The sequence below is a fragment of the Lactuca virosa genome, chromosome 7 (assembly GCF_052849685.1).
Source record: "Lactuca virosa cultivar CGN04683 chromosome 7, Lactuca_virosa_CGN04683_v6, whole genome shotgun sequence".
Taxonomy (NCBI): domain Eukaryota; kingdom Viridiplantae; phylum Streptophyta; class Magnoliopsida; order Asterales; family Asteraceae; genus Lactuca; species Lactuca virosa.
This window is the reverse complement of record NC_136432.1, coordinates 169,755,911-169,780,900: the sequence shown is the minus strand read 5'-3', so window position 1 is coordinate 169,780,900 and position 24,990 is coordinate 169,755,911. Positions and strand designations below refer to the sequence as shown.

General features: G+C 40.7%; 1 protein-coding gene across 1 annotated transcript; it reads left to right on the top strand.

Moving 5' to 3' along the window:
* Window positions 1-15,543: 15,543 nt before the first annotated feature.
* Window positions 15,544-17,470, top strand: LOC145125999 (putative F-box protein At3g16210). The gene is made up of 2 exons (XM_079061407.1): window positions 15,544-15,696; window positions 16,258-17,470. Exon 2 carries the CDS (start codon window positions 16,258-16,260, stop codon window positions 17,365-17,367), a length of 1,110 nt encoding a protein of 369 aa, XP_078917533.1. The 5' UTR covers window positions 15,544-15,696; the 3' UTR covers window positions 17,368-17,470.
* Window positions 17,471-24,990: the final 7,520 nt, after the last annotated feature.

Here is a 24,990-nt window from a genome sequence, read left to right as displayed (position 1 = left end):
TTGCAGGAGTTTGACATTGAAATCAAAGATAAGAGTGGAAAGTCAAACCTTGTAGCTGATCATCTTAGCATGATTGTTTCTCCTTATGACTCGACTCCCATTCATGATGCATTTCCCGATGAGAACCTATTTTCAGCAAAAGTTGTCCCGTGGTATGCCGATATTGTGAACTACATTGTCACAAATCAATTTCCATCAGATATGACTCGATGGCAAAAAGACAAGATCAAGAAAGAAGCCAAGAGGTATGTATGGGATGAGCCATACTTGTGGAAATATTGTGCTGACCAAATGATCAGATGATGTGTGGATCAATATGAGGTATCTTCTATCTTAGCATTTTGTCACTCATATGCTTGTGGAGGGCATTTTGGTCCTCAAAGGACTGCAAGAAAAGTGTTAGAGAGTGGATTTTACTGGCCAAGTGTTTTCCGCGACTCTTATGTCTATTGTGCAAGCTGTGATAAATGCCAAAAAATGGGCTCTTTAAGCTCAAAGAATCAAATGCCCCTCAATCCCATATTAGTTTGTGAAATTTTTGATGTTTGGGGCATTGATTTTATGGGACCTTTTCCATCATCTTCGGGTTTTATTTACATTCTTTTGGCTGTAGATTATGTTTCCAAGTGGGTGGAAGCAAAAGCTACCCGTACTAACGATTCAAAAGTTGTGATAGATTTCTTGAAGGCTAACATTTTTTCCAGATTTGGTGTTCCAAAGGCCTTAATCAGTGATCGTGGTACACATTTTTGCAATCGTATGCTCGGGAGTGTCTTGAAGAAATATGGTGTTACTCATAAAGTTTCCACAGCATACCACCCACAAACAAATGGACAAGCCGAGGTGAGCAATCGACAAATCAAGGGCATTTTGGAGAAAACCGTGAATACAACAAGGAAAGATTGGAGTACACGCCTTGATGATGCTTTGTGGGCATACCGCACTACATACAAAACTCCAATTGGAATGTCTCCATACCGCATTGTTTTTGGAAAGCCGTGTCGATTACCCGTTGAGTTGGAGCATATGGCCTATTGGGCAATCAAGCAGTTTAACATGGATCTAAGTGAATCGGGAAAGAAGAGGAAGCTGGACATACAAGAACTTGAAGAAATCCGCAATGAAGCTTATGAGAATGAGATGCTTTACAAGGAAAAGACCAAAGCATACCATGACAAGATGATAACACGCAAGGTATTTCAAAAAGGTCAAAAGGTACTACTTTACCACTCGCGTTTTAAATTGTTTCCTGGTAAATTAAGGTCCTGTTGGGTGGGACCATTTGTTGTCACTAATGTTTTTGAGCATGGTGCAATAGAAATTACAAGTAAGAAAACCGGGAAGATTTTCGAGGTAAATGGTCACCGATTGAAGCCTTATTATGAAGGATTTCAAGTCAAGAATGAAGAGGTGGAGGAAGTAATGGATCCAAAATACCAAGATTGATAAATAATTGGGGTCCAAGTCGAGCCAACGACGTCAAAAAAAGGGCGGCTAACCGGGAGGCAACCCGGGGGTATTTTTGTCAATTCTTATTTTTATATTGTATTTTCTTTGTTTTCGAAAAAAAAAACCACGCGGACCGCGTGTACTCGGATGGTTGTCCGCGTTTATAAACAAACGGACCGCGTGTGGTTCCAAGAAACGTCCACGTCCATAAACCCGAAAACAGAATGTTTCAGTCTATTTCACGCGGACCGCGTGTACTCGGAGGGGTGTCCGCGTGTATAAATAAACGAACCACGTATATTCCCGTAGAGCGCCCGCGTCCATCTACCGAAAACAGAAGTGTTCCAGTCTATTTCACGCGGACCGCGTGTACTCGGAGGGTCGTCCGCGTCTTTATTAAAACGGACCGTTTGTGAGCATAGTGGAGACTCACGCGGACCGCGTGTACTCGCAGTCCCGTCCGCGTGAGGGGTTGACCAACGTTGACCTGGGTTTTGACAAAGTTTGACCACGAATTAAACCCCCATATACTACAGCCGGCCCTTCTCCTTCCCATTCCTTCTTCTACCTTTCCTCCAACCTCCATTAGAGAACCTCCATCTCCATCACTAAAACTCATTTTCCCGTCAAACCGCCGGTCGGAATTTCACGAGACCACCGCCATTCTTCTCCAAATTCCGAGCTCTACAAACCCCACTAAAAAACTGGTCCGATCTGTTGCTGTAGCTCGGGGCGCCACCATCTCTTGACCGCCACTTTCCGGGTCTTTTCCGGCCAACTCCGACCACTTCTCAAAATTCCAACACCACCATTGTACTCCTCTTGGACAAGGCTACAAAACCCACCAACAATATCTCTCAAAGCTTGCCGAAAAATTTCACCGGAATTTCAAGCCATTGCCGGATTTATCGGGTTTTCGAGGTAAAAAGCTTCTCACGGGATATTGGACAAAGCTTTAAGCTTGGGGTGGATAGTTGCAAGATTTTCAAATCCCGATTTTACGTGCGCAGTTTTTGAACTTTCAACAAAAACGGGTACTTTCTTTCCTTTATTTTAATTGATAAATATGCATGTCTTTGAACTACAATTAATATGCTGTTGCATCAAATGAGTTTAGGAATTATTTCTTGATTTGATTGTTCAACTACTTTAGAAGTCCATAGGGAGTCGATTGGTGATTGGATCGAATTATCATTTGTTGAAAATTGTGGTTCGTATAGTTGTTATTTTTCATGCAGGTTTTTCATGTCTACATCTAGGAAGCGCTCGGCTGCTGCCCGAGGCAAAGCCCCGGCTACAAATCAAAGCAATGATCCCAATATCCCAAGATTTCGGGATGCCAAGGCAGCCGAAAACTACACAAAGAGCTTGACTAGGAAGGTTGCATCAACAAAATTCGTGTGCAGACCCACGCTCATATCGTTAGGGGTTCTTGAAGGGGTCACCCAATTGTTCCATAATATTGGGTGGGAAAACCTTCTCAACCTCATGGCACACACTTACGAGCTCCCCACCAGAGAGTTTCTTGCGGATTGCGGGTATGATAGCGAAAAAAAGAAAGTCGCATTCCAACTTCTAGGGGACCGACGGTACATCGATTTTGCAACGATAAATGACATCTTAGGTTTGCCTTCTTCAAACACATCCACAGTTTTCGATGTCCTACCTGCTGAGTTCAATCACGAGACCTTTTGGACGGAGATCACCGGGGGTATCTTTTCGTGTACCGGTCGGGACAAAGCTACCTCTATCATCCACCCATGCATCCGCATTGCCCATCGCATCTTGGTGTGTACAGTTTTTGCCCGCAAAGAAGCAGGCCAGGTCACCAAAAACGAGCTCTTCTTCCTTTGGTGTATGACGAGGCGTGACAGGCCACCAATCCCGGACTTTGCTTCATTCTTTTTCCACAAATGCGCACACATGAGGTCCAAAACGTCTGGAGATATTTGCATAGGCGGATTTGTCACACTTTTGGCTCGCGGTCTTGACATCGAGATCCCAGACGAATACCAGCCTGTTGACAACAAAAATCTTTTGGATGAAAGCGCTCTAATAAACATGCACCACATACGTCGCAGGGACAGGAGCAGCTTCACATGGTTTTGTCCTCAAGGGGTCAGGTATCTCGTTCTTCCCGACCCTCGAGTCGCCAATTTCACAGTCCACAATCGTAATCAGTGGAGACTCACGAGGACCATCACTCAGTCAATCAAGGAAGATATGCTCTAGGAAAAAGACGAGGATGAGATGCATATGGATGAAGAGACCGGCGATGAACACGCCCATGGTGAACAGCACCCCCAGCCACAAGCTCCTCCCGGGTACTACCAGCTTCCCCCCAATTTTGCTGAACGGTTCGAGACTCTTTGCGTCTCCAACCAAACCATGTCCCAGCAAATGCATCATATGTGGGGGTGGCACCAATCCCAAAACCATTTTGAGAACATCCCAATTCCACCTCCATATCCATACCCTCCACCCACCCATCCTTATCCACCTCCACCTTACCCTTACCCCTACCCCCAATATCCGTATCCTCCTCCAGATCCACCGGTTTAGGTACTTTAGCGTCGCCCCAAGCATTGAGGACAATGCTTATTTCTAAGCTTGGGGTGGGGTACTCCCTTTCCTTTCACTTTTTCATGCATTTTTTTAACTAGGTTGCATAACATTTTAGTTTTTAATTTTAAGCTAATTTTCATTCATTTTTTTTCTATATAAAATTCCAAAAAGATTTTATTTTCTTCTTTTTCACCTTTTATATTTTTGCATAAACATTTAGCTTAGGACATTAGCATTCATGCATTTTTGTTGACTATTTATTCTCACCTCCTTGGATGCCATGGAACATGTTCAAAGTTATTGTATCATTATTGGTCCAGGATCTTGTTGCTATCTCACCCATCGAACCGGGACCACTAGCTGTAGTTTGGGATTTCATACTTGGGATCAGATGCTGGTAGCTTAAAGGGGTAAGTGATCATGGCCAGGTAGTTTCATGAAGAATTATGCATACAATACTAACAACTGTAGGATATACTATAGCAATGGATGTTCTTAGCCTTACGGCCACTACCGCTGAGAGGATCACACTTGATCATGTTTGAACTGTTAGGATGAAGCATTGGTGCTTGTCCCCGAGTAGAATCCATATCCGGTCTCTTTACATCACCATATCTTTTTGCGATTTTCTTAGGATTTTAGAGAGACTTTTAGTCCGCATATGGACATTTTCATTACTTTTGAAAAATTGCAAGTTTGAAAAGGAGCTTACATTACAGCTTATGCTCCACACATGGTCATTTTCACACTTATACCATTCGGATTATATTACTACCCTTTCGGTCCCACTTACACACTTTTGGGAACCAAATTTTGAGTCAAAGGGTTCTCTTGTTAAAATTTTTTCGATTATTAATACATTACCTTCAATGTATATATATATATAAAAAATAATTCAGAAAAAGGATAGCATGCGAATTTCCAGCTGCAACTATCTTAAATAGGTGACCGGTTCAATTATTGAACAAATTTTCCAACATTTTCGTCACCCGACGTTTGATATTCATTTATATAGAGTTGTCTTATTGTATATAGATCGAGTTGTTTCTTTTCACAAATTGGTGATGATAGAGAGACTGTTGAGTCGGATACTACGGGAGGTTTAGGCCAACACTAAGTGAACCGATTCCTACAACGGTGCCCGAGCGATTAAACCCAATTACACATGAGAGTGGCCGAAAGACGTGAGATCAGAGTGTACACTGAAAAGAAGAGCTCCACACGAGCCCGTCCAGTTGCTTTCTCCCTACTGCAGATGTTCTTCATTATATGCATGTTCCATTGAGGCTGCGACTGACCATCCCTCCTTACTCACCTAGAGGAGTTGTCCTGGCTGTGGTTTATGGTCCCATTGTCATCGGATGAAAAAGTTGTGAGATAGCAGCGAAATCAATTCTGACCATGTTGACTAACGTTGAACAGGTTCCATGGTTCTATCCATTCTTTTTATTTTTAGGGTAGTTCGTCCCAAGTTCATTTTAGTCTTGTCTTACTTGAGGATAAGTAAGGTTCAAGCTTGGGGTGATTTGATAGTTCATTTTTATTACTTCTTTTTATAGTTTATTTTAGTTTATTTCATTCATATTTTAGTTAATTCTCATGCATATTTTCCTTTTTGATATTTTATGACTATTTCGGGTACTTTCTAGTTTCGTGAGCATAATTGCAGATTTTAAGGAGACTAGCGGAACGGGATCTTTAAAGAAGACATTAGACTTGGAAGATAACAAGAATTTTGGGCTTGAAAGCTAGTGGAGATGATGCATGGAGGGAACTTGCTTAACAAATGGAGGCTTTGGAATAACACAAATGGGCTACCAAGAGTTGTGCAAGTGGGCTGGAGCATAAACTAGAAGAATGGGTTGGTTTGTAATTTTAAATGGCCCAAACTATACCATCAGATAGACCCACGCGGTCCGCGTGAGTCCATACGCGGTCCGCGTGAAATGAGCTGTGTTGAATCCGGATCTTGACTTGTTGACTCCATTATTGGGTGTTTAGTGGAAATCTTTTGGCAACTTTGACAGCCGAATTTGAGGCTCCTTTTGGTGATTAGTGGAGGCATGACACCTATCTATGAATAAAAATTACAACACCTTTTGCTTTAGGAGGATATAAAAGGATTGGCAAGGAAAGAAGAGAACACCAACAAAACATCATAGAAAAGAGGATATTCTCTGCACTTTGGGAGTTCTTGGAAGAAGAAGAACACTTTGCAACTTTTTGATTTCATCTTTGTAAGTCAATTTGAATTTCATAACTTGTTTGGATTGTAGTTTAATTTAATTATGTGTGGCTAGTTTCTATTATAATTTTCGATTCTGAATTCTTATTATGTGTTGTTAGTTTATAATTTGAACTTGATTTGTGTTTAAATCTAGTAATCTTTGATTAGATCTTAATCATATGTTTGATTTGTTTTCTTTTTCACTTGATCAATGAATTAGGATTCTTGTCAATCTAGTTAACCAAATTGTAAAATTCGTATATGTTTTATGAATTGATGTTAGTAATACACACTTAATTGGTTATAAATAAATCAAAATAAGTGTAATCAAAGATTAAATGTTCATATTCCCAAGCCTAAGAGGAAAGTTGAACATTGTTGGTGATTGTTGCAAGATCTTAAAGTCATTTAATGGATTAATAAAAGAACTTATTTGAGTTAAACCAATTAAATGAAGTTTTATTTGAAGAACATGTTTTGAATAAAACACTTTTGTCAACTTGGATACTAGAGCTTATTAGTATCTAAATTACCAACCTAGATTGGACATGATCATAGTTCAATTATATCTTTCAACATAATACATATATAAGAATCAGAATCGGAAATGTATTTCTTTTTACTGAATTTTATTATCAATTTTGTTTATTTATGAAGTTTAAGTCTAGTTCAAACACAATCCCCCACTTTAATACCATTTGTATTATGTGTGAGAATTTGGCAAGATAAGAAGTCCCGTGTTCCTGTGGACCGACCCTGCTTACTCTATACTATCTTTAGTATATGAAATAGCAGTGATTTGAACTCTATTAATATTATTATACCCCTTTATTTGTTGGTTTGACACACCAAACATAATATCTTTCCTGTTCTTAGACTGACCTCTCTTTCTTGACTTCGATCTTCCTCTACCACCACCTCCTCTGTTGGTCTTTCTTCCTATGCCTTCAGTAGTTAGAAGACTACTGGAAGCTTCTCCGGCACTCCTTCTGCGCACATCCTCACCAAGGATTAAATCACGAATACCTTCGAATGATAGCTTGGCACCTCCGGCTGAACTGCTAACGGCCGTCACTATGCCGGACCAACTATCGGGTAACGATGATAATAGTAGCAACGCCATGACTTCATCTTCAAATCCAATATCAATAGATATCAATCTTGATATTATTGAGTTGAATTCGTTCACGTGGTCTGTCACTGAGCTACCCTCCTTCATCTTCAAATTTACAAGCTGCCGAATCAAGAAAACCTTATTTGCCGCCGAAGGTTTTTCGTACATATTAGACAGCGCATTTATCAGATTGTAGGTTGTCTTCACATTGACAATATTGTAAGCGACATTCTTTGCCAATGACAACCTTATCACTCCGAGTGCCTGCCGATCTAATAAGTCCCACTCCTCCTGCGTCATTGCTTCTGGTTTGTCTTTGGACAAAGGTTGGTGTAACTTCTTCTGGTAGAGATAATCTTCGATTTGCATTTTCCAGAAACCGAAATCTTGACCATCAAATTTTTCAATCTTAACTTTCCCATCTTCAGCCATAGCTCTGATACCAGTTTGTTGGGAATATACCAAACAAGTTAAGCACTTCCGACAAAACGATTAACGATTTCGGTAACACTCGCGGAATAAAACTACTGAAAAAAATTGCAAACGAAATTGAACACGATATTTAACGTGGTTCGGTCTAATCTGACCTACATCCACGGGCGAACGAGAGAGATGAGATTTTATTAACACCAAGGAAATTACAATCATACAAGGCTAAAAACTGCACTTGTAATCTGATCGCTCACCGTAAGGTATCACTCGTATTTTAACTGTCGAAAATAAAATACAACCTCACTATTTCTTTTGTGTGTATATATGATCGTTGTGTTGTGTATCTAACAAATGAAGAGAAAATGAATATTTATAGACTTTGAGCCGTAACCTTCTTCTTCAATTCACACACATATACGTATATGTTGCTGCAAATTTTGACTTGTGTGTCTCATGCATTTAATGCATCACATGCCTACCAGTTTTCAATTTCCTCAGTAGCACACTTTTCATTAGAAAGTACTCCAAGTCTTCACACATTAATTGCTGCAAATTATGACTTGTGTGTCTCATGCATTTAATGCATCACATGCCTACTGCATATTCTTGACTTTGAAGCTACGCACTAATTAATTGTAAAGTTACAATATTGGCCCTTGAACTTTGTCATTTATGGCTTCACTAGCCCAACAGTATATATATATATATACACATTATTCACATATACAGATCATATGCACGAAAAAACACAACATAAAAAAAAAAAAAAACACATAGGTTGTGACATTCATTTTTTTTTAAAGAAATATGCATATGCCATATGCGTATATGTAAAACCATGTTTTTTTTCAACAATTTTTAAATTATGGGTTGCATGTATAAGAGGGAGAAAAATAGCGGGTCTTATATGCGGCTTCTTAACTCGATTCCATCATTTTTAATTCATGCGATGACAACTTGTATATTATGCTTCTATATTATTATTAAAGTTATTTTTGTATGTTTTTAAAATTTTATAAATTAGTTTTGTATGGTTTTTATTAGTTTGTGTTTATTTTAAAATTAAAAAATTGAATGGATTGATTGGGTAGGAAAAAATAGAATTTCCAAATGTTTTGGATGGGAAAAGATATAAAATAAAGATAAAATTGCAAAAACGGTTCCTGTGGTATGAATTTTTTCTAAGATTTAGTCCAAAACTTGATTTTTTTTGACTTGGTGATCATTTTAAGCTAGTTTATTTGCAGTTTTTATTCCTGTCCAAACCAAAAAAGACTATTATTGTAACGTCCCAGAATTTAAAACCCAAAATTTCGTTTTCATAATAATAAAATCATTAACCAAAACGTGTTCATAAAACCATAAAGGAAAATCAAAGTATGTCAATCAATCATCTCAATACACCAGAGTCAAATAAAACGGAAATCATGGTGTGTGCGATGCGATCATCCCAGGATATTCCCCTTCGATCTGGAAGTACTTGAAATATAAACTAAAAACCGTAAGCACGAAGCTTAGTGAGTTCCCCAAAATACCGCATACCATACATATCTGCCAGCTCAAGGTTGTTTCGGGTCTATTTCACCATCGACTATATTTGAACTCATGTGTCGGCCCAAGGCCGTACCGGGTCTATTTCACCCCCGAGTCTATTTCAACTCATATGTCAACACAAGGCTGTACCGTATCTATTTCACCCCACATACATACAATAGGAGTCACAAAGACTACAAGCACATAACATATCCCAGTGTCCTACAGTATAGTGAGCAAACTCACCTCAGTCTGCTGTCGGTCAAACAAATGATCGGGCTACAAAACCGGAAAATCTCTACGCTAATCAATCAAATAAAACCCCAATTAATAATTGGGCCATAAACCATAACTGGGAATCTAGTTCATTTGTACAACACCCAGGGTAAAAGACCATTTTACCCTTTCCCCCACATGGCCCTATAACCGAGGCCCAACCTAATGGCACCAAAAAGCCCAATATGGCCCAAATTCCTAAATGATACCCAAAGCCCATTATGAGCCCAAATCCAAGAAGGCCGACATCCTAACAATCGTCCAAATTCTGAAAGACTAGTGCCCCAAAAGGACCAAAAGCCTAATAGTCCAAATATTGCCCAAACCACAAAAGTCAACGAAAGTCAATAGTTGCTGAGTACGCCCAACATACTCAGACTTACGCTTAGCGTACGCCACCTTTGGCTAGTACGCGTTGCGTACGAGCTGGGTACGCCCATCGTACTCCGCAACAACCCAATCTCACCATTAAGTGCTTAATTGGTTAAGCCACTAAGTCCACTTCTCAAATCTGATCCTAAATGATGTCTTAACACATAAAGTTGACAACTTTACTCCTTTGCACGTCTTAATGGGACCCAATACTTGATTTTGACAATTATGACCGATAATAAGATCCCTAACTCATGCATGGTCCAATATAACACATCAAGATTACATTTTTATGCACAAGGGACCTCAAAAAGGCTAAGATCCCCATCCCTAGTTTCTGGAGTAGCTCATACTCTCAAGCATGACTTAAAGAACCATAAAAGCACAAAAACAAGCTCTAACTAGATCTATCAAAGTGAACCATCAAATTAAGAGCTTTATACCTCCAAAAGCTTTCCAAGTTGGTGATGATTCATTATGAGATGGTGACGATGATGAGAGCTCGCACTTTGACATTCTATGAGTTTCGGGCATGTGGAGCCCCGAAAGTCTTCAGGAAGAAGGACCCGATTGTAAGTAGGCGTTGGTTGGCAGACGTCGGGAACGTCTTTCAATCTAGCCTTTATCCTGAGGAGGCGAAGGTCCGAATTGCATCCTGTCTTCTGAAGGACAAAGATCGAGACTGGTGGGAGGAGGTTGGGCACGCCTTGGGAGGTGAGGCGATTAAGTTGATGACTTTGGAGGATTTTATGACGAGATTTCGGGCTGAGTTTTCACTTGTGATTGAGGTCCATCAGTTGGCGACGGAGTTTCAGGACCTTCGCCAGAGTACTGAGACGGTAGCGGAGATCATTACTATGTTCCATGAGAGGGTGTTATTAGTTCCACAGTATATGGCATATGAGGAGATGATGAAGGCGAGGTACCACATGATGTTGAGGAATGATATCCGACAGTTTGTGAGCCGATCCAGTTTCAGGACATTAGAGGATATGATAACGCGAGCCAGAGTGAGGGAGATTGACTTGGAGATGGAGAGGAAGAGGAAATTGGATCATGTTCAAAGCTTAGAGGGTTCAGGAAAGAGGCCCAAGGTTTTTGACTCGAGGACGAGGGGCCAGCAGGGCCGAAGCCGCTGCGGTGAGTGCGTCAAGACGTACAATGGGGCGTGCAAGGTGGGTGGTTTTGGATGCTTCAAGTGCGGTACAACGGGTCATTTCAGAAGGGATTGCACTTCCACCACCAACACCCAGGTATTTGATCTGATTTGCTTTCATTTCAATCAGAGGGGCCATAAGAAGGCCAATTGCTTGAGTTTAGCAGCACTAGGACCAGTTGCAGTACCCGCTCCGGCAACCTTGTGGATTACAGATGGCCGGCAGGGCAAGGAAGAGGCGCATGTTGTGAGGAGTAGGGCTTTCCAGCTGACAACCGAAGAGGCTTGTACATCACCATATATGGTGACTGGTATGTATCTTCTCCTTATCTCTTTATTTATGTTGATTTTCTTCTTATATCTGTGTGGTTTGTTTTAGGATCGTTCATTGTGAACGGTATCTCTACTTTGGTATTGTTTGATTTGAGGGCTACCCGACCCTTTGAATCTCTTGACCTTAGCAAGAGGTTTTTCGATGCTCCGGGGGAGCTGGATTGTAGACTAGAGGTTGATACTGCCGACGATTGTCCTGTACGAGTATCTAGGGTTCATCGGGGTTATGTCTTGGAGTTGTTCAGCGAGTGGTATCCGATCAATTTGGTTCTTATTCCCCTGGGTGAGAGCAAGGTTATTTTGGAGATGGATTGGTAGAGCCCCAATGGGGAAATGATTGATTGCGAATAGTAGTTGGTGCGTATCCGGGCCCCAAGTGGGGGAGAGTTGGTGATTCAGGGAGAGGGTGTTCAGCGCGGGCCGATTTTATGTTCAACAGCTAGGGCCAAGCTCTATCTTCAGTAGGGTTGTTATAGATTTGTTTCCTATGTTATGGATACTCGAGAAAAGGGTAAAGAGACTGTGGTTAATGTTCCAATTGTTCGGGAGTATCAAGATGTGTTCCCAGATGATTTTCCTGGAGTGCCTCCGGAGAGACATGTGGAGTTTTGGATTGACATGGTTCCTGGTGTGGCTCCGATAGCCAAAGCACCTTATTGATTAGCTCCCTTAGAGATGCAGGAGTTGTCTACACAATTGCAGGAGCTGTTAGACAAAGAATTTATTCGACCGAGTAGTTCGCCATAGGGAGCGCCGATCTTGTTTGTGAAGAAAAAGGATGGATCACATTGGATGTGTATCAATTACCGAGAGCTGAATAAGCAAATTGTGAAGAACCGTTATCCACTCCCGAGGATTGACGATTTATTTGGCCAACTTCAGGGTGCATCTTGGTTTTCCAAGATTAATCTACATTCGGGTTATCATCGGATGAGGGTCAGAGAGGAGGATACGTAGAAGACGGCCTTCCGAACTTATTATGGTCATTACGAATTCATGGTGATGCCCTTTAGGATCACCAATGCTCCAACCTCGTTCATGGATACCATGAATCGTATATGCAGACCCCATGTTGGACCGGTCTATGATTTTTTTTATCGATGACATCCTAGTCTATTCTATGACCTAGGAGCTACATGAGGAGCTTCTGAGGGAGGTATTGGAGACCTTGAGGAGGGAGAGATTGTATGTGAAGTTCTCCAAGTGTGAGTTTTTGTTGTGCGAGGTGTAGTTTCTGGGGAACCTTGTCAACCAAAACAATATTCCGGTCGATTCGCCCAAGGTTGAGGCGGTGATGAGATGGGAAGTTCCGAAGTCTCCATCTGAGATTCAAAGTTTCTTTGGTTTGGCAGGTTATAATCGGAGATTCATTTAGGATTTCTCCAATATAGCGGTTCCATTGACTCGGTTGACGAAGAAGACCATCACATTTCGTTGGGGCCTGAGTAGCAGGCAGCTTTTGAGTCCTTAACGTAGAAGTTGTGTGAGACGTCGATTCTGACCCTTCCAGAGGGTGTTTGAGGATATTATGGTTTATTGTGATGCGTCGATCACGGGTTTGGGTGCACGTCTGATGTAAAGGGGTCTCGTTATTGCTTACGCTTCGAGGCAGCTGAAGCCTCATAAGGCGAATTATCCTACACGTGATTTAAAGTTGGGGGTTGTGGTGTTTTCCCTCAATATTTGGCGACATTACCTCTATGGGGTCCATGTACTATCTACACGGATCACAAGAGCATGAGGTATTTGATGGATCAGCCGAATTTAAACATGAGGCAGCGTAGGTGGTTGGATGTGGTGAAGGATTATGATTGTGCGATCCTTTACCATCCGGGGAAGGCCAATGTGGTGGTCGATGCTCTCAGCCGCAAGGTGCAAGGTGGTCATGGTTCCGATAAGAGATATGTGTTTCAGGATGATTGTGAGATCATTTACCATCATGTTCTGACAAATCTGTTCCGAGTGGGGCTCGATCCCGGACGAGGCCCCATGCTTGTCGGGCATGGCCCATCGTATGTTGATATGTATGTTATAAGGTGTTTGGGGAACTCACTAAGCTTCATGCTTACGGTTTTCAGTTTCAGGTACTTCCGAATTAAAGGGGAAAAGCTCGGGTTGATCGCATTACACACACCATGATCTCCTTTTATTTGACTTTGATGTATTGAGAAGAATGATATATATACTCTTATTTTCTTTTAAGGTTTTATGAACACGTTTTGGATGATGGTTTTACTATAACTAAAATGAAATTTTTGGTCTTAAATTTTGGGACGTTTCATTTGTGCTTATGGTTTTGTAGTTTAAACATTTCCAGGTACTTCCAGTGTTAAACAGAAGACCCCAGTTTGATCACACTGCATCCCCTGAAGATTTATTCCGCAATGTTTATTTATGATATTACTCTAATGTTTTGATAATACTTTTACACTAATCGTCTTTTGAGATAATGTATCAATGGTTATGACTTATTTAATATGAAAATTTTATTCGGTAATTTTGGGACGTTATATATATATATATATATATATATATATATATATATATATATATATATATATATATATATATATATATATGTGTGTGTGTGTGTATATTCAAAGCTTCTTCATCTTTTCTTGCCCCATGTGTTGTTGACTTATGGATTGTAGGATGTTAGACCCTACAGTCTGTGTTGTTGAGATTATGGTGGTTGTTGTTACTGAGATATTTCCCGTATGTCTTTCAGGATTGCTGTACACAGAGCTAGGCTGTTTTGGCTATGTACGCCTTTATTAAGTTGTCGAGAAGAGTCATCAAAAAAACAACATGAATGAAAATTGGATAGGTTGCACCCACTTAGCATTGGTTAGCGATGGGACTAACAACCATCAAAGGTTCTTTAGCTTTGATTTCTCGTCGACGGGAGTTATGTGTAAATTGGATTCGGGTATGGAGAGATGCTTCGTGGTCTGTGGCTTTTAAAATGAATACATATGAACTTTACGTTATAGGAGCTTTGCAATTGCAACCACAACCGACTAGTAATGGTGATTTGTTGCTCAATACTTATTTTCAACGGCTCTACATTTTTAATCCCAAGACGGGGGTGCCATCAAGAGTAGTCGACTTCAATGCTGCTTCAACTTTACGTCAGTGTGTCAAAACCCTTCATTTGTTAGTCATGAGGGAAACTATTTGTGAAACGGAAGAACTATGAAGAAAACATAAAATTACATTTTGATTTTCAGACACATTTTAATTACGATTTTGGTCATTGTCATTTATATAAAAGAGATTATTTTTCTTTTCTTTTTTTAAATAAAGAAACAAATATGTAATTTCCCACTTATTTCCCAATAAAATTAGAACTTATTGAGGCTAAAGTTGTTGATGATCCAAAGGTAACAAAATTTTGTTGCCTTTTGTTTATAATAATGTTTTTTCATCATCTTTATCTTTATTCCAAGGTTGTAAAGATGAAAATTTTATATGGAATTGTATTTTGCTTTGCAAAATTTTGATTGTAAGATCTTATCAAAAACATTATAAAACATAAAAAATATATTTCATAAACTAGTACACCATTTTTTTTAAAATTAAATAATTTACAACATTAAAAATACATTTCCAAAACATCATTTAAAAATAACTAATTCAAAAGAGGTTTCTTGGGTGAACTTACCTGGTAAGTTTCCTCAACTAAATGAGATGTTCGGTTTAAAATCAAAGAGTGGAAACTGTAACATGCAATACTATCTGCATGTTCGACATTGGCTTTGGCAATGCACGCATTCGTTATGATGTCGAGGTTACAACTACTTCTTTGGGCGGTGCTGCAGAGGAGTGATCATCAAGAAAACAACATGACTGAAAAAATAATTAAAACTTAGATGTTAGAATTAAATTAAATCTTAATTGTTGTCGTATTCAATAACTTATAAATGCTCCTTATAAAATGTCTTCAATGTTTTGATATGTTTGTTAGGAACTTAGGGTGGTATGGTCTAAGTTCACATAAATTAATGCAATACATCAATATATGTTCAACAAAAAACAAAAAACAAGCTGATGGAGAAATATATGGAACAGAAAAACGGTGTAATCCGATAATCACGAATTCATGATTAAAATCCCTTCTTTCTTCACAGAATCACGCATATCAAAGTATCTATCAATCGACCGGATTTTGGCAAGATTTTCGCTCTCCTCTCCTCTCTATCCCAGTTCTCACTTCTCACTTCTCACCAAGGCCGGAACGTAATCGCTATTTCTTTTTCTGGGTTGCTCTAATTCAATTTTTTATCAAATTTACTGTTTTCAGTTTCTTAATTCTCCTAATCGAGGTAACTTCTGTTTTTGCTTTAATTGAATGATAGATAAGTTTAATGTTTGGGAAACTCTGTCTTTTGATTAAATAACATAAATCATGTTTTTTTTTCATGCGTAATTCTGATTTATGCTTTTAATTCTTAGGCAGGCTGAAACTTGAATTTCTAGTGGATTGGTGAAAAACAAAGCCAGAACCTTTGATTTGGTGTTATATTAGTTTTGACTTAATTTGTTAATTTGGATTGCATGAGAAATCGACCTAGCTAGATGGTGTAATTGAGAACATAACTCTTTTACTATTGAACTTTTGTGTAAATATATTACTTCTGTTGGAGTTACTCATGCTCATTAGTTTCGCAGTCAATCTTAGTTGATGAACATCTTGTACATCCATTTACATAACCATGAATATTGACAAGAATTAATAAGTTATGCAAACAGAGATGATTTTTGATTGCAACTGATTTTTATCTTGTTGGAAAAATGCAGATGTCGGATTATCTATGCGAAGATTTGATTGTTGAAATATTTACAAGACTACCACCGAAATCCCTCCTCCGATTTAGATCACTCTCTAAATCGTTATATAGTTGTATTTCTACCCTTGGTTTTATACGCATGCACACTCTTAGATCCCCCAAAAAAATCCACTTCATTCATCTAATTAGTGATGACAAAAATAAAGAACAAGAATTCTTTTACACATCACATGGAGAGGAGGAATTGCCATTGTATTTGTGTCCCAAACGAGGATACATTGGTATAACAACAACAGTTCCGTTCCCTTCTGGCGCACCTATGGGTTCATGTAATGGAACTTTCTGTTTGTGGACTGAAAAAGGTTTGACACTATGGAACCCTTCAATCAGGCGCAATCTAATCGTGCCTGAATTTCCTCAGAGATCTGAACCCTTTTCGTTGCGAGGGATTGGGTTTGGATTCGATCCAATCAGTGATGATTACAAAATTGTCTGGATATCGTTAGTCAAAGGCAACAATTCATTTGTTTATGCTGTGAAGAGTGGCACATGGTGTGAGATTGCTTCCCCTAAACATCAAAATCAGATTCGGAGTATCCGTTACGGTTCCTTTTTTTTCAATGGAGTGTTGCATTGGGTGATATATTTTAATCAAAGAGAAAAGAAAAACGTATGCATTAATTGTATACTAACATTCAATTTGAGCACTCATGTTTTTGATATGATTCCAGTGCCTACATCCATTCGGATTTGGACGACAACGGGACTAACAACCATCCAAGGTTCTTTAGCTTTGATTTCTTGTAATGATGAAATTAGTGAAAGTTGGATTCGGGTATGGAGAGATGCTTCGTGGTCTGTGGTTTTTAAATTGAAAACAGATCAACTTTTTATTTTAGGTGTTTTGGAATTGCATCCGCAAGCTTTGTTGTTCAATACTTTTTCTCATGGGCTCCATGTTTTTAATCTCAAGTCGGGGGTGTCATCAAGAGTAGGCGACTTCAATGCTGCTTCAAGTTTACGTAACTTTTATCAGTGCGTGGAAACTCTTCATTTGTTAGACATGGGGGAGACTATTGGTGAGACGGAACTACAGACGAACTATGAAGAAAAAAAATAACAACATTACATTATGAATTTCGACGCATTTTAATTACCATTTTGGTATTTGTCATTGGTAGAATAGTTTTTTTTAGTGAATAAAAATATATGCAATTTCCTAATTGTTTGCCAATAAAAGCGATATTATTGAGGCTAAAGTTGTTGATGATTGATGATATCATCAAGCAGAATATACTGGTAAAATCCAGCGTATCAGGCACATTTTTCTCCATGTTAGTGCATTTAGAACTCCACATATGATCTGCCATTTCGTCGAGCACCTAGTAGGCGTCTGTGCTATGAGCGCATCTAAACCACTCAGCATATCATCAAAATTCAGAACCTGGAAACAAGCAAACTGGGCACGCAACTATGAATAGACTAAATTAAACCTTCAAGTTCTTAAAGCATCAAGTTTTACATGAGCTCGGCTCGTGGTGGATTTAAAATGCTCGAGCTCGGCTCGGGCTCGACTTGTCTGTGAGACCTGCCTAAATGTGCCTGAGCTCGGCTTAGCTAATAGTCAAATATCAAGCTCATTTGTGTTTTTAAGCTTGATAAAAAGTTTGTTTATCATTATTTGATATTTAATATTTAATTATTAGTTACAAATTAATACATAAAATTAAAATTAAAACTTATATTACATAAATATGCATTGGCTTGTTTAGGCTCGCGAGCCTAATCGAGTTCGAAAGATGAAACTTGGGCTCGAGCTCGTTTAATAAATGAGGCTGAAACTAAGCTCGAACTCGTTTAATTCGGCTCGAGTCGAGCTTTTAACGAGTTAATCTCAAATAGCTCATTAGTAGCAAACGTCATATACAGATGAAACTGCGAATTTCCATCAAGGAAAACAATCACATAAAATAAAATAAATATTCTCACAAATACCGTTTTTTTTTTCTAGACTCTGTTTTAGGATCGGACTAGTCCCACTACAACTTTTTGTTAGTTCCTTAGGTCTGTCTTTTTATGACCGGTTTAAGATGATTTCATCAACATTTTTAGTTTAGGTTAATGAAATAGAAAGGTAACGTAGTTTAGGGTCTGTACACATTAAGGTAACAATGTTTTTTTCGTATACATTTGCCAATTGAACTTGTTTGACATGTACTTATTAAGGTGATATGACCGATGATCGTAGGTTTTTCCTGATTTGGTATATTACGTGGCATTATGTTGTATTACGTGGCATTAAATGAAATTACTTAGCATTTTTGACACATTATATGAATGGTAATTGGAATTAGGGCTCATAAACAAAAAAACCCACCGCTTTCATTCCTTCGTTCCGTCGTTCCCCTTTCTCTTCGTTCTCAATGTCGAACCTTTGCAATTGAAATCAATTTCTGTTTCTTCGACTGTAATGACGAAGGGATCATCCCTCATCGTGGATGTCCACTATAATGGTGTATTTTCCCCAACCCCCTTGTATATTTCAACCTAGAAATTGCATCTGTACGAGATGTCGAATTCAACGCTATGGTATTTTCAGATTTCATTACATTCCTTGAAAAGCTCACAAAGAATATCAACTGCAAGGATGTTTACTACTGTCTTCCACATGAAAGGTTGAGTGAAGGGTTAGGAGTAATTCAGAATGAAGGAGATTACAGAGAGTTCCTTGAGGTTGGTAATGGAAGCCAAGAAAAAAGAATTAATGTGTACATTGATCAGTACAATTAACCCATTTTCGATTGGATCGAGGAGGAGAATCCTGATGAATATGATTCGGTTGTAGAGGATGAAGACGAAGTTGATGATTCTACATTTTCGGATGCGATTTTACCTGACCATGAAGAAGATGAAGTGGTGTCAAGTAAGAAACGACTTGATGATTCATTTCTTAATGCCCTTTGTCCTAACAAGAAATCAGAAGATGGTTCCGACACAGATGCAACAAACGAAGAAGTTGATGTGAAACCAATGTATCCCGTCCATGATCCAAACCAAAATTGGAAGAAGATGGTTGTAACACCGTGAAAATTTAAAACAATTTTTCATTTTTAAAATGCATACTCTTCATAACATATTGTATGAAAATCTCGTTTATTCAAATTACAAAGCACAACTCCATTAAAAATCCAGGATCCTCAAAATATAACTCTTTCTCTGGTGTGTACAATCAAGCCGGTGCCTTCCCGCGATTCCTGAGAACAACCTGAAACACATAACACATAACACGGTAAGCACGAAGCTTAGCGAGTTCCCCAAAATACCACATATAACACATATTAGCCACTCGAGGCTATAACTCTATGGGCCCACTGGCCCGAACTCTGTGGACCCTCTGGTCCTAACTCTGTGAACCTTCCGGTCCTAACTCTGTAAACTCTGGAATACACACAGCATAAATCACATAGAAATAATGCAGTGCAACACATCACATACATAGCATACAAGATACTCTGTCACATAACCCTACTTACCACTCAAGGTAAAGTATAGTGAGAAGACTCACCTCGGGTATCTCGGATGATCTCGCACACGAATCTACTGATCTAGCCTCCGCCTAATCACATACACAATATCCTCAAATAAATAATGGCTCTCAAAGGCTATATTAAATCCCCTTCTACGATCCCTCAGAAGGGTAAAAGACCATTTTACCCCCCCCCCCCTTGACTCAAAAGTCCGACTGTTGACCGAAACCCTAAAAGTCAACGAAAGTCAATGGTCACACTTTGACCCGACTCGCCGAGTGCACTAGGGTGACTCGGCGAGTACACGCCTGCCCTCTTCGCCCATGGTCCTCTCTTGACTCGCTGAGTCAACCCTATACTCCATAGGTCGTCACAGATCGCGTGTCGCGGGGCAACCCGACTCAACTCGTCGAGTCCACTTATGGACTCGGCGAGTTTCCGCCATGCTCATATTCAAATGACCTTCTGAGGTCAGATCTGTTCCTCTAATTCATAGATCTGGCCTTCCCAACTACTATAATCACGTAAAGGTCCGACCTTTACACTCATGCAATGACCATAAAGCTTCTTTGGGTGAAATAACCACTAAAATGGAAACCTAGCGCCATATTTCTAATGGAATAGCAAAAAGCAAGATGCATAGGACTCTCTGGACCTCTTAAGGTCCAGATCTAAGAAGGACTCCACCTTGGGACCTTACAAACTTCGAATCCAAGCCCAAGAAGGCATAAGAAAACCCTAGATTCAACTAGAATGCCAAGAACACAAGATTGAGCACAGATTAGTACCTCAAGTAGCCTCCTCTGATGAAATGAGTGATAGATATGAGCTCCTCAACCTTCCTTGTTTGTCCTCCTTCCTTCTTTCTTGCTAAATCAACCCACAAAGATCAAAAATGGCTTCTTCCCTCTCACAAACGCTCAAGCACTCTTAGGGTTTCTCTCAAGGGTCTGGTAGCCGCAAATGGTGGCTATAAGGGTCCTTAAATAGGTCCCAAACCCGAGAAATTAGGGTTTCATTAAACAACATGGACTCGCCGAGTCCTTCAATAAATCAGACCAGAACATCACGATCCTACTCGGCGAGTCTGGACGCCCACTCGCCGAGTCCTTCTCTAAAATTCAATATAAAATACTTAAAATAAGATACCTCGGAATCCGGATGTTACAATTCTCCCCCACTTGAATTTGATTTTGCCCTCGAAATCACTCCCTAACCACATATGAATTTCATCCAACCACCCGAAGGCACCGCCGAAAGGATCTCATGCCAAACCGAAATCTTCTTCCATAGACAACTGAAATCACACAGAACTCCCAAATCCAGAACTATTCCAACTCTTCGGCTGCAATATACTCTTTCCCAATATCTGGAAACTCTAGTGGCCTAACTCGCCGCCGGACCACCTACTCAAGCGATCACCATGATATTCGCTCCTCGAATGTCAACCCTGATAACCCACTGATCCTCTGATTCTAACAAGACCGAATCCAACAATCGGATACCGCTCACTCATACCAACATGCTAAAAGCTCCGAATCACGCCCCAAGAAACGGAAGGGTCCACACCTCACTAGGGCTCGCCCACTAAACAGCTATCAGAACCCATCCGACATAGAATCCTTAACACTCTGCCCTCATACACAAGGGAAAAACCATACTCGTTCAGAAGTGTCCTCAGACATCTCATTCGGAAGCCCCAACTTTGTTTCTCGTATCCCTTTTTAATACTGGGCACTAAGTCAACTCCTGACTCCACAGTTGCACCTCCAAAGGTCACCCATAACATGCCCTGAAATGTCTCACCGACTTCCTTCTCACACAACAATCTCGGCCCGGTGACACACAAGTCACGAAGCTTTCTTTACCCCCAACGAATAACACAAACCCACTAAATCATTTCCCCCCTCGACCTCTGTCGAACACCACTCCCTATATACATGCGCCTCGCGGTACCTCCCGTACCCGAGTGTTGACCTACACAGGTCTAAGACATCAGCTGATAAACAATACCCTCAACTTGGGACCCATCTCAGAATCTAAAATCTCATCTCGCATACTCAGTACACCACTAGAATCGAACTCAACTCGAGAGTCTGATCCGGCACAGAGTTGGAACCACTCGTCCCAACGAACCACTCAACTCATGACTCATGACCCGCAACCCATGCGTTCCTCACTTATCCACTTCCCTTTGGTTGCGAAAACCACTGCTCCATTCAGAATATAACGACTCCCGACAATTATGGAGACCCCAATCACGCCCCTGGTTCGACCCCAGGCTTCCACACACTCAAATATTAGGGCTACCCAAGCCTAAAACTCTTCTGTCTCAAGCTCTGATCGGAGAGCACTTTATCACAACATTCTCTCGCTGACTAGTGGGACTACGGCTCCCCGCAGTATCACAACGAACTCTCACTGAATAGTGGGTACTACGGCTCCCCGTAGCATCACAACACCCTCTTCTGACTAGTGAGTACTACGGCTCCCCGTAGCATCACAACACCCCCTCCTGACTAGTGAGTACTACGGCTCCCCGTAGCATCACAACACCCTCTCTATGACTAGTGAGTACTACGGCTCCCCGTAGCATCACAGCACCCTCTCTCTGACTAGTGAGTACTACGGCTTCCCGTAGCATCACAACACCCTCTCTCTGACTAGTGAGTACTACGGCTTCCCGTAGCATCACAACGCCCTCTCCTGACTAGTGAGTACTATGGCTCCCCGTAGCATCACAACACCCTCTCTTTGACTAACTCATTGAACTGCAGCTCTTCGCAGTCCCACCCCACTAACTCTTACCACTTCACAATTTCATCCTCAGATCGACGCCACACTGCGATCATTACTCATGCTCTGCAGCCCAGCATAGATAGGTACACACACACACCCATCCGGGCTTCGGACGACCACCGTCGTGACTAAACCTCTTTTCCTCGCTGCAATACACATTCTCAAATAAATCCATTTGATGTCAATTAGCTGAAGGGCCCCCACCGGAACCATAGACACTTGATACAACACTCGTCATCTCAACCTCAATTTCAAAACAATTCGAGATTTCAGGACATTAAACTCGGATACCCCGGAATACCATCACAACATCTCGCAGTGTCTAGACTCTACCACTGATCTCATACTCATGGCATCATACTCGGATACCGCACTGCTTCCTCGGAACCTCACAACCGGTCTATCTCATGTGTCACTTGTAACCCCGGAATACTCCATCATCCAAATTAAAACACGGAGAAATTGCCAACGACTCAGAACACAAAGATAACAATCTGAAACTTCTTCCTCTAATGCTCAAAACTCATGCTAGAATACTCATAATGACCCTGAAGTTGGTTGCCCAGTCAACTTCTTCCCTTCCCATACTGCATATAATAGCTCATACTCTGAACCAGAATTTCTCAACCGCTGAACTAACCTCATAAGCCAACCACCTCGAAGTCGCCATTTTACCCTTGAAGGATTCCTAACCACCACAAGGTCTCCGACCAACGGCCACTTGCCGTGGAGACACTCATCCTTTCTCAAACACGTACCACATGCACTATCTCGCTCTGCACCTCTCCTTGACCCCCAATAACCCTGGCCTCAGGAATTCGCACCGCCGACCTCTCTATCCAGTTCTCTAACCGCTTTTGAACAATTCTCTGATCTCCTAAAAAAATACCCGGTTCTCCCCCCACTCAGGGTTCGAACCATCACCAATTCGTTTGCCAACAATCTAACCCACAGACTGTTTTTACCAATAACATCGCACCTATTCTTGGAAGGTGATACGCAATGCTCGATGATCTCCCTGATGGAGGTCAAGCAATTCCAAATACCCCAATTCTCCGATGAAATCCTCAGAAACTTCTCATCATGACTATCTCTAGTCCTTCAGAATCTCGTACCATCCCACAACCGGACATCTCAACCGTCCAGTCGTAGCCCTGACTCTCAGTCTGAAAATAACGAACCATCATATTCCTCATCCTCGACTCTTCAACCAACGTTCCATCACGTGGGTTGTAATAAGAGTGGAGTCCTCATTACCATACTCGATTCTCATTATAGACAATAAGAGCCACCGCCCCAATGTGTTGAGTGTGAATCCACGGAGATTGTTGAGTGTGAATCCACAGAAAAGTTGGTCAAAAATGGCAGGAACCAGGAACCATGTGTGAAGCCACAACTGGTCAAAAATGGCAGGAAACCAGGAACAATGTGTGAAGCTTTTTTCAAAGGTTGGCTGAAGACCCGGTTGTGTTTTTTGACTACTTCTGATTTCCATCTCTATATAAGAGATTCATCTGTATTTGTAAAACTTGTATCTAGAGTAACACAGAAAGAGTGCAGATTAGCACCAAGAAATATAAATTCCTAGTTACCGGTGGACGTAGGTCAGAGAAGGATCGAACCACGTTAAATCCCTCGTGTTCATCCTTGTGTTCTTGTTTTTCGTGAGCTGTGTGTGTGTTTAGAGTCGTGTGTTAAATGTCTCGATCCTAACAAGTGGTATCAGAGCCTTGGTTTAGCTCCAAAGGGTGATTTTCTGTTTTTGGTCGAATTTTTTTTTCTCAAAAACGAATTTGGTGTAGACTGTTGGAAAGGTCTCGTTCCGCAGATTCCGAAAATAATTTTTCTGAATTTTTTCGACCACCGGAAGGCTCCTAAAATCACCGGTCAAAGTTACTGTAGCTGACGGATTCATTGTAGCAGTTCGCAGGAGAAGACGACACTATAGCACCAGACACTGTAGCAGTCCGCCGGAGAAGACGACACTGTAGCAGGCACTGTAGCACGACGCCAGCGGTGACATCAGCAGACACTATAGCAGGCACTGTAGCACGACGTCAGCGGTGACGTCAGCAGGCACTGTAGCAACACTGTAGCAGATTTGAAAATTTGCAATTTGGCCCCTGAATTTCCAGAAAATTGCAAGATAGGTCATTGTTCTTTCAGAAAATGGCAGAAAGCAGTAAGCTTCAGATTGAGAAGTTTGATGGGAAAGATTTTGGTTGGTGGAAGATGCAAATTGAAGATTTGCTCGTGCAGAAAGACTTGGACGCAGTTTTAGGTGAAAAACCGGAGGCGATGACACAGGCAAACTGGGAGACTTTGGATAAGAAGGCCAAGGCATTTATTAGACTGACGTTGTCAAAGGATGTTGCCTTCAACATTTTGAAGGAGACTTCGGCAAAGGGAATCATGGA

What these genes read in the sequence shown, in the direction of transcription:
- LOC145125999 (XM_079061407.1), top strand. Translation starts at nt 16,258, where the DNA reads ATGTCGGATTATCTATGCGAAGATTTGATTGTTGAAATATTTACAAGA.